This window comes from Lasioglossum baleicum, chromosome 6, assembly GCF_051020765.1.
Source record: "Lasioglossum baleicum chromosome 6, iyLasBale1, whole genome shotgun sequence".
Taxonomy (NCBI): Eukaryota; Metazoa; Arthropoda; class Insecta; order Hymenoptera; family Halictidae; genus Lasioglossum; species Lasioglossum baleicum.
The window spans coordinates 1199433-1210106 of NC_134934.1; the positions used below are offsets into that span (position 1 = coordinate 1199433).

Consider the following 10674-nt stretch of genomic DNA (forward strand, 5'->3'; position numbering starts at 1 on the left):
TTTTCATAAACTAATATTATATATAATATTGCAGTGTTAATAGGGAGACGGATATATTTTATTCGACGCGTTCGCGCGATTATACAATTACGTCGTTTTCTTCACGACATGAGGCAAATCATATTTTCCACGAACGCATTTTATCCGAACACCCGGAGTATCTTGCAATTTTCCCACTTTACACAGCACCACGTTATGCTCTTGAAGATTGTGGCCAATTCCTGTAAAAAAAATCGCGTGTAACAAATTGTAGAAATCAGACACAAAATATTTTGGGGATCTACGTGAACTCAAATTTCTTATATCTTCCGTATACATACCAGGCACGTAAGCAGTCATTTCTTTGCCAGTGGTCAGTCGAACAATGACGCACTTTCGATTCGCAGAATTCGGTTTCTTTGGTTTCCTGATGACAGTCTTTATAATTACGCCCTTCGCGAATGGTTTCCCGTCCAAGGGCCTCTTCGGTTCCCGTTTCTTTTTAACTAATTTATTGAGGCGGTGCATTCTTCCTAAGGACGATCCGAATCTCTTCTGATCGAAGCCTGGCTCATTACAAAACAAAAACATAGGATCACTTGATCTGCTTTTACATGACCGTGCTGCATCGAAAAGAAGCTTCAAAATTGCTGTAAATTTGTACTTAAATCATTTCAACCAATTAATTATACATTAAAGAGACGATATCGAATCTATACTATCATCTTCGACCAAACGTGTTCGCAAAGGGAAAGCAATAGGTGAATTGGAACAATTGAGTTTTCACTGGGAGTTCTACGGTTATGCAACGACTCCAGCCTAATTGCAGTTCCACGATGACGATTTTCAATTGTGAAACATTGCTTTAAGGCAGCATTTGTCGAATAAGTATCAATATCCTAAAGGGGAGACCTATAAAACGTATTAGGAAAGAAATTAAATTTTTATTTCACCTCAGTCTGTTGCAAGTCAGATATAAAATTTCTATTTTGCAAAAAGATCCGCTGGCTATTTTATTTCGCTCCTGTGTTCTGGGATATAATATGTATACGATACGATATAATATTTGCTGAAGTGAATCGGAAGAATTTTTTCCTTTACCAAAATGTTGGTGAAGTTTTCGGTTTTTAATTTATTAATAAAGTTAAGGAAGTTAAGAAAAGGTAAAAATTGTTTAGAACGAACTGCATATAAACGAGCTGTCTGTGAATATAACTTTAGTTAAATCAGAATCTGAAAAATGTTCAAAACATAAAACAACACTTGTAGGTCGAATAGAGTAGTCGAATCAATGCAACATCGAAATAGTTCATCTTGCGGGATCCCACTCTGCGGGATTGCAAGCTCTATTTGCAACTATCGCATCTACCTATAAAACATTGCCGAGTATCAATGGATAGCAATTCTCTGCTCGTAGAGATTGGCGTCGAAGTTGAATTTTCGCGTAAAATTGCAAGATAAACGGGGTAGAGGAGGCCGAAACTTGTGGAGGAGTCCTAGATTGAAAACTAGAGAGTCCCCTGGGGCTATCGTGTCCTAGTCAAGGGCATTGTGAGCAGAGCTGAGGGAAAATAGGCGGCCCACTGCGCGGTAACGGTACCGGGAAACTGGAAACTCTTTCGCAAATAATCTTACGAACCTAAGAAAAGAGGGTCTCCGTCGGTGGAATATCAAATATGACGGACGCTTGACATCTGCAAGCCGACCGGCGAAAGCAGTCCTTTCTCGCTCGAGCGTGCATAAGCTTATTAAGCAACATTGTTGCGAGCCTCTATCCACCCACCCTTTCACCGAGCGTCCACGACCCATGAGATCGCGCTCGAACGAATGTTTACGGCCACGTTTGCAACGTTGCAAAATATTGATTACCGCATATATGCCTATAATTATGACACTGGTCTACGTCAAAATTAAAAAAAAAACGAGTTTATCAGTTATTTCACATCATATTATTTTAAACTAAATTAATTCAATGTAATGTTTACGATATGACATTATATAGAATTCACTTAGTGTTAATATCCTTTTCCTTTAAATATCTCGAAATAAGAAATATATGACTTACAATTAGATCACTTATAACCACGTATGTAACATTATTCCTAGATTATGCTTGCACAAATCAAGAAATTTTCAAGTAGTTGTAAATAGATTTTACGGAAACATAAATATCCTGTGTTATTCTTAATTATTTTATTTTATTATTTTATTAATATAAAAAAATAACCTGTGTTATTACAAACTTTGGTTACCCAGTCTCACACATTTCTATTAAATTCTTATGTTAGACAATAAACCAAAACTTGTGCTTTGCACAAAGAAAGAAATTAGTGAACACGCGTAACGAAACAAAAATTCTTGAATGAATAGGAAATGTTAAAAATTTATGAAATGATCAGATCACAGGATGGATGTAAAGAAGCTCTGAACAATTTGTTAAATAAATACTATCATATAATGGTCGTCCTTACTACGTAAAATAATTTCCTTTTTCAAGCGAAACCTTCAATTTCTCGAACATCTAACGGTAACTATGGCGTACTTCAGCGTCGATAAAACGTGTGTCAATTTTTCAATGTACTGTTGCACAATGGAGGAATATTTAATGAAAATCGAATGAACGAACGTTCCATGACGGAATCGATCGTGCACGGTGTCAAAGAAAAAAATTCGTGGCTGGAAACGAACGTGTCAGCGTCTGGACGTACTTTAAGTGAAACGTTGAAGATGACATGACAATTTCTCGACATTCAGGCCCGGCTGGTTCATACGCGTCCATGATTCACCAGCATCTCTTAGACGAGGCTACCATTGTTGTTCATTTCGAGATCTGGCTGACCACCGTCCGTCAATACGACAGATGTCCAGGCCTGCCGCTGCTAATCCGACCTAACTCGGACTTAACTAAGGCAAGAGACCAGCAGAACCTATTATACACGGAAGGCAACCCCTTTCTCCGCAGATCAATGCGCAAGATTACATTGCGAAAATTTTCGACGTTGCGGTTACGCCTTTGTCGCATTCACGTAGCCAAGCTTCACCGTCCGGTAAACCGCACGTCTTATCTCGGTTCCGCAAGACTGTGTGTTTGCAAATTTTGCGCAATTAAGACGCGATTACAGGGTTCCACCAATTATGCTACCTGTGTGAGGTGTGCAGAACGATTTCACGACTTAGTTACAAGAATTGCGTCCTAGCAAGCAGATTCGAACGATGCGCATTTTGGAAATTATCTTTTGGGCCATTCCACGCGAAATCGAACACTTTTCGGAGTACTGTTCCGGATTTTGGTTAAAGGGTACAGCCAGGTAGGATGGTCAAAAATGCCGTTGGACCATTCGGTAAGGCATCGAGAAAAACGAAGTTTCGGAAATGAATATTAAATACTTTTTTTTATAGAAAATTCGCATTAATTTTAATAATTTCTCCCACGGGATCTTAGAAGAAGGGGTCAATGAACCGCTGGAAATAAAATAGAAAGTAACGAGTGGAAAATATAAAGAAAGGCACAACGTAAGATTTAAATGTTGTATGACGCGAGGTGATCTAAATAGATATGTAGCAACGAAAATAAGTGAAAATTGGCGACGGATCGATAATGATTCAACGAGAGTATGGGCAGAAGAACATTCTATGGTGGTGAGAAACGAGAAAACGGGGATAACAGTCTTACAACAGGCTGTATCCATCACAGATCGCCTCTGACAACTGGTCAACCGCAAATGGACACGTCACCCCCTTCGATTCCCAGCGATTTTCGGGCATTGCCCGTGGAAAGCCCTGCTCACCCCATTGATGTTCCTTCTTGCGGTGTGGCCGAATCCCTTTTTGCATTTTGAGGTCTCTTTTGGTCGCGCTGGGGATCAAAGAGGTAGGAAGACTGCGTGCGCTTTTGCGAGCCACGCGCATTTTCGCGAAGAAGAATACCAGAGACCGTGGCTGTGGTCCCTTTTTAGTCCGACAACCCCTTTTGCCGCATTTGCTCGGCAGAGATACGAATCTGTCGAAAAGGCTTATGGAAACTTGAGATGTCACTCGAATTCCCGATTGACCATTGTCCCGGCTTGTTGCGCTTATGGGAAACGCAAACAACCCGAGGACGAAATTTCGCACGATTTCACGTAAATAGGCCAGTGCGGCTCCTTCCGTTGCTTCAATTTAGGTTCTACGTTTTATTGGGGAATTTTGAGCGATGTCTTAGAAACCTATTTGTTAATACTAGCGTTGGGCAGTGGGTAAGAATTGCACACCTTTTAAAAACGTATATTTTTCAAAATTGGAGCCAACAGCACGAGTTTGTGTGAGACGTTAGAATGTAAATAAAGTGTAATAAATTTGTTTTAATTGTTATTAGTTGCAACTGCAAAGAAAAAGTAAAGGTCACGATTTTTAAATTTTTTACATGTGTAGGTCTAAGTAAGTTATAGACATATACAAAATTTCATCGAAATCGATCAAGGTTGTTATGAAATATAATTGATTGAAACTAGCCAAAATTGTAAGAATCTGCGATGTAAATGAATCGCAAACCGTAAATTCAAAGATTTTGAATTGCATGGTCATAGTATACAGGGTGCGGCCGAATAACATGTACTAGCGGGCACGAGGTGGTTTCTTATGAAAAAATAAGAACAAAATATGGAATAAAATTTTTTCATTTAAAGCTTAGTTTTCGAAAAAATCGAGTTTAAAAATCCTATTCGTATGTATGCTGTTACGGGTAAGTTACGGTTCATCGAGCCCTAACAGCATACGTACGAATAGGATTTTCAAACTCGATTTTCTCGAAAACTAAGCTTTAAATGAAAAAATTTTATTCCATATTTTGTTCTTATTTTTTCATAAGGAACCACCTCGTGCCCGCTAGTACATATTATTCGGCCGCACCCAGTATATGTATCATGTCAATGAAACTTCGTACAATACATGTACTTTTTCCTTCGCAATTGCAACCAATAAAAATTAAAAAAAAATTGGTAAACTAATCCTTCTAACGTCTCAAAAAAGCTCAAGCTGTTGGGTCCAATTTTGAAAAAGTTATTCGTTTTTAGAAAGTGTACAAATACTTTGTACACCCACTGTATGTTTGAGATGTAGTTAAAATACAATAGCAATGGATAATCAATATAAAAGGAAATAAATAAATATACACAGATACAATGTTATAGTTGAATGTTGTATGAACATGAAATCGAAATTAGAATAGTTTACTTTTATTGTAGAATATACTAGTGTACACTGTGTGCACAAAATGATGTATTTTTTTATATCATTATCTGTGACTACTATTTGATGAATGAAAATTATCGACACAGCATGTAAATTGTATGTTAAGTTAAAGTACAGACTGCATTGTTAATCAAAATTTGTTGCAGGTCATCAGATATAGGTTGATATATAAAGTATAATCATTTTTAAAAGAGAAACAAATGCATCTTCAGTGAAAATGAAGATGAAATGAAATGCGATTTCAGTGCATCAAAGTAAAACTAATTATATAAATATAGTATTCAATATATTTAAATAACATCTGCAACTTTTAACTTATATTAATGTATTCTAGTGGTATAAAAGCCTTACCTTGGAATATGTTTCCAATACACGATTTTGTGGCATTTAATAGACTTCCACCTGAAAATGAGAAATACGTATATTTATCAAAACAGTAACTGTACATTCAAACAATAACTACCTTGAACATTAGGGTTTACACACAGCCGTAATAATTGTGATTGGTTATCTGCAACAAATCAAACATAAATTTATAATTTCATTAAACTTCTGTACAATTGCTAAAAACATTAATTGTTTAATAGCTGTATAAATAATTATTATACAAGATATATTTAGACCAAAACCGTATCTCAAGTTTATTGGTACAATTATGCTCTAAAACGAATTATATGTTGTTAACAGTACAACATTGATGCTCTTTAAATATTCCATATTACTTAATCATAATTATGGATATTATGAAAATCGTAGAAACAAAAATATTCACAATATCTTCGTTTTCTACATATGAAGAGGTTAGTTTATAGGTTATGATGGTAAATGTACAATTAATGTGACAAGATTAACATACTATTGATAGAATTTCCCAAGAACGATCGAGTTACGTTCACTATACTTCTAGCTAAAACGTTCATGACTGACACTTTTAAATTACTTTTTTACAATTAATAAACTTTTCACAAATACAGAAGGTACCGGATTTCCATACACAGGTTCATATGACAACTAGCGCCACCGTACTACCTACGCCATTCTCGCAAAACTCCTCTGCATTCATTTCACTCGCTGGGTAAGTGAAGATAAATCTAACTACTGTTGGTACATTTTGATGGTCCATTTTGTTTCTGGGTTTCTGGCACCTTCAACAATTCTGTCCTTCAACTGTTCACTCAACGAATACCGGTAAGTTCTATTTCTAATATTCTTCAACGCTTCCTTTGTCTTCCCTGGTCTTCCCTTAGCCCACCTTCAACAATCACGTCTTCTAACTGTTCCTTCAACGAACACAATGGATTATGATATCTAATCAGATTCTAATATTCTTCAAAGCTTCCTTTATTTTCCCTTGGCCCACCTTCAACAATCCTGTCTTTCAACTGTTCAATCAACGAACACTATCAATTATTATTTCTAATATTCTAATTGGACTTTCCATCGAAACTTTCGATGGAGTAAAAAAAAAGTTTTCCTGATAAAAATAACGATGACCTTGAAAAAACTATGAAAAAATAGCCGGGCAAAAAAATTGCTCTTCTATATTCTATGATATTCCTTCTTTGATACCATTTAAATTATGCTATAAATATTTTTTATGCCATTAAAAATAAAGGAGATATTTAGGTGGCTTCCTTTAGCTGAGACACCCTGATACATACAATGTTTGTTTCTAGAACGGACATTTCTATCCCCTCTTCTTCAAAGATTTCTGTCATCTTTCACGACACACCCCAAAGTTGTTCCAAATAATTCAGAACAAAATCTGTGCTAATTGTAAGTTTGAGCTCGATCGGATAACGGGAAGACGCGCCCCAAAACTCTATTAAATATTAAAATAATTTAATGCTCACACACACACACACACACACACACACACATAAAATCGTTTGTCTCGAAAATCTTCCGAACTATTTAACCCGTCGAAATATGTGTTAGACAGAACCTGTAGATCTGGACGAGTCTCTTATGTCGTATTACTTTTTTCGTAAAACAAACGGTTTGGGAAAAAATTGAGAAAATCATCGGACCAAAATCCATAGATTCTTTTTGAAATTTGAAAATTGAAGAGTGGTTTCATTATCTCTTATCGTCTTCTAGAAGACTGTGGGTACTCAAACTTTGCACAGATCTTTTTTTAATTATTTGTAACAACCCTAGTATGCCACATTGTATCATATGTATGAAAAATTTAGGTAACAAATTACAGTAAAATGCAATAAAAAGGAGAAACGAATAAAATGAACCAGCAATGAAAAAGTATTAAAATTTATTGTACATAGAAAACATCAGTATAAAAATTCACATATATTTGACAAGTATATTAGAAAATTATAGTAGAACTCATAGGGGCACCGTTGCATGTCAGCATCGACGAATACTGCTGTTTTTACCATCCACGTCTACCGTATCCACCAGAGGAGATTCCACCACCGTATCCACCAGAGAGTCCACCTCCGTATCCGCCGGAGGAGATTCCACCCCCATATCCGCCCGAGAGTCCACCACCATATCCGCCAGACAGGCCAATGGAGTGTCCACCAGAAAGACCGCCGCCATATCCACCGGAGAGTCCAATGGAGTGTCCACCAGAAAGACCGCCACCATATCCACCAGAAAGACCTAACACCAACACAATATTAATTAACCAACTGCAAATGTTATATACTCATAGTACCTTTGAACCTCGAACCTCGATATAGTGAAATATTAAGGGGCTAGTCTACCCTCGATTTGTAACTAGAAAGGAACTAGAATATTACTAGAAAAATGGCTCGAAACATGGGTTTGCGCGCTGTCGGTTTTCGTCCTTATTTGAGCAAAGTTTGGGCTGAGTGAGGGCTTATTCTAAAGAGGAAGGTTAAACACACTGCGCTCTGGTTACGAGGTTAACGAGATTATGTTTATAACTAATAATATGAGGGCCCAAAGTAGAGAAAAAATCTAGGAAAAAAAACCAGCACATTTCAATGCATTTTTCTGTCTCCAAAAGACTTTATGACTTATGAGATGACCAGGGCGCAGCGCGTTGAACCTTCCTCTTTAGAATGAGCCCTCACCCAGCCCAAACTTTGCTCAAATAAGGACAAAAACCGACAGCGCGCAGACCCACTTTTTCGATCGAAAATCTGGTAAGATTCTAGTTATTTGCTAGATATTTGCTATTTACTAGGATCTTACTAGATTTTGGGTCCGAAAAAGTGGGTCTGCGCGCTGTCGGTTTTTGTCCTTATTTCAGCAAAGTTTGGGCTGTGTGAGGGCTCATTCTAAAGAGGAAGGTTCAACGCGCTGCGCCCTGGTCATCTCATAAGTCATAAAGTCTTTTGGAGACAGAAAAATGCATTGAAATGTGCTGGTTTTTTTTCCTAGATTTTTTCTCTACTTTGGGCCCTCATATTATTAGTTATAAACATAATCTCGTTAACCTCGTAACCAGGGCGCAGTGTGTTTAACCTTCCTCTTTAGAATAAGCCCTCACTCAGCCCAAACTTTGCTCAAATAAGGACGAAAACCGACAGCGCGCAAACCCATGTTTCGAGCCATTTTTCTAGTAATATTCTAGTAATTTTCTAGTTACAAATCGAGGGTAGACTACCCCCTTAAACCTCAGCGATATTTCTTTTTTAAATACAACAGGACCAATTGGTAATTTAAACATTTATTTTATTCTAGTCGCTACAGAGAATTCCAAAAAATGTACACTTGCATGTACACCTGCATTGTCCACTTATTAATCTTTAAATAGACTATTACAGTCGTCGTGGCTCTATTCATATTCGTAGTAACAATTAGTTATAACGTAAATATATTTAAGTAACCTATATTATTATCTCGCTACATTTCTGAAGATTTTTTTAAAAATCTGTAACCATTCAATACAAATGAATTTAATGGATAAATATCGTTTCGAATGGTGATGTAATAGTTTTTTTCCTGTTGATTCTATCCTGGCTTCGAATATCTCCTTTTGCAAAACAGACCACAACTGTTGCAGCTTTCAAGTTCTTATCGAAAGCAGAACGTCAAAATCATTTGTCACTGATATGATAGAAATAGAACAATTAAATGGTTCTAGATCAGTGCACCGCGGTTTGTACTAGTCATGTAGAATAATAATAAGCCGAGAAGAATGACTCGTTCATACGAAACTAACCACGAACAGCTAACGAGAACCGCATATTATGTAATTTTCCAGGCGGTGACAGTTGCACTCCACTATAAAAATGGTTCGAGTGCACCGACATTATGAAATCGGCGTAAGATCTAAAGTCACCGTGTAATATCTCAAAGAAGAAGGCGTAGGAGCCAGGAGCTGAAGAGTAGAAAATTAATTAAAGGAGCTCCGAGAGATTAATAAAATAGGATTTGTTAGGGTGGACGTTAAGTATAACGCGATAATATCTGAATAAAATGGCGTTTTACCTCCTCCGTAACCTCCTCCGGAGCTTAAGCCAGATCCTCCATATCCTCCAAGGCTGATGCCTCTTTTTTCAAGGTGCTTCTCTTCCTGGCCGTAGATGGGGCACGCCAGGGCGATGATAGCGAGAACAATCTGCAAGGAAGTTGCACAATACACGACCTGCTTCCTTCATTATTATGAGCACACTGTGCATTAGGGTCTACTATCCAAGTATATGGCGAAAATTATCTTCAGATTTTCCGATAATTTTGTACGCCTAATGAAACCTATAAGCTGTCCTCCTGAGCACATATGGTGTGAATAAATTTAAATCCTACATAGCCATTGCGAAAGAGTTTATAAAATTTCAAAATTCGAGGAAGGAAACATTGTGGCCTAACATGTAAACGACGAACAAGTAACGTCTAACAAGACACAAATAGAAACGCAAGTTTGCGATCATCGTAAAAATTTAGCTTAGAATGACCATTATAAAATCAATAAAATACGTATCAAAAAGGCACAAATAAAATGTACAATTTATTTCATAATAATTCGTCTTTATCTCTTCATTAAATATGAACTGTAGATTTTATGCATTTATGACAAAAATAAATAGTGTTAATAAATTAACCCCTTGCCGCATATTAACAAGTCAGACTGATGATGAAGATTTTGAACAGAGCCTAATAAATGTGTACGTTATTAATTTTCTTTAAATTTTCTTAAAAGAATTTCAGAATATTGTTACCCATGAGATGTGGATTCGGTGAACTTATTAAAAGGTAAAATGACTCGGACAATTTAGATTTTGCACAAAGCTCCGCAGTCCGTTCATAAATAAGACTTGAAAAATGATGTGCCCTTACTGTCGTTGATAGAGAGACATGAAAAGATCGACCGGACAAGGGTTAATTCGTGGTGTGAATTCAGCCGATGCGAATGACTTACGAAGGTATTCATGATGGTTGCGATGTGCTTCACGATCGAAACTGTTGCAAAAACGACAGAATACACCCCCTTTTATACCGAGCCGAGTCATTTCCTGGGGTACCGCATCCCGGCCA

General features: G+C 37.0%; 2 protein-coding genes across 2 annotated transcripts; both read right to left on the bottom strand.

Moving 5' to 3' along the window:
* Positions 1 to 6239, bottom strand: Tko (30S ribosomal protein S12 technical knockout). Its single transcript, XM_076426087.1, has 5 exons — positions 6065 to 6239; positions 5672 to 5719; positions 5560 to 5610; positions 321 to 545; positions 1 to 221 (listed from the first exon to the last, which is right to left on the bottom strand). Exons 1-5 carry the CDS (start codon positions 6126 to 6128, stop codon positions 88 to 90), a joined length of 522 nt encoding a protein of 173 aa, XP_076282202.1. The 5' UTR covers positions 6129 to 6239; the 3' UTR covers positions 1 to 87.
* A 1221-nt stretch (positions 6240 to 7460) lies between these two features.
* On the bottom strand, positions 7461 to 10674 carry LOC143209853 (uncharacterized). Its single transcript, XM_076426089.1, has 3 exons — positions 10559 to 10674; positions 9631 to 9760; positions 7461 to 7830 (listed from the first exon to the last, which is right to left on the bottom strand). The coding sequence occupies exons 1-3, from the start codon at positions 10568 to 10570 to the stop codon at positions 7598 to 7600; spliced, it is 375 nt and encodes a 124-aa protein (XP_076282204.1). The 5' UTR covers positions 10571 to 10674; the 3' UTR covers positions 7461 to 7597.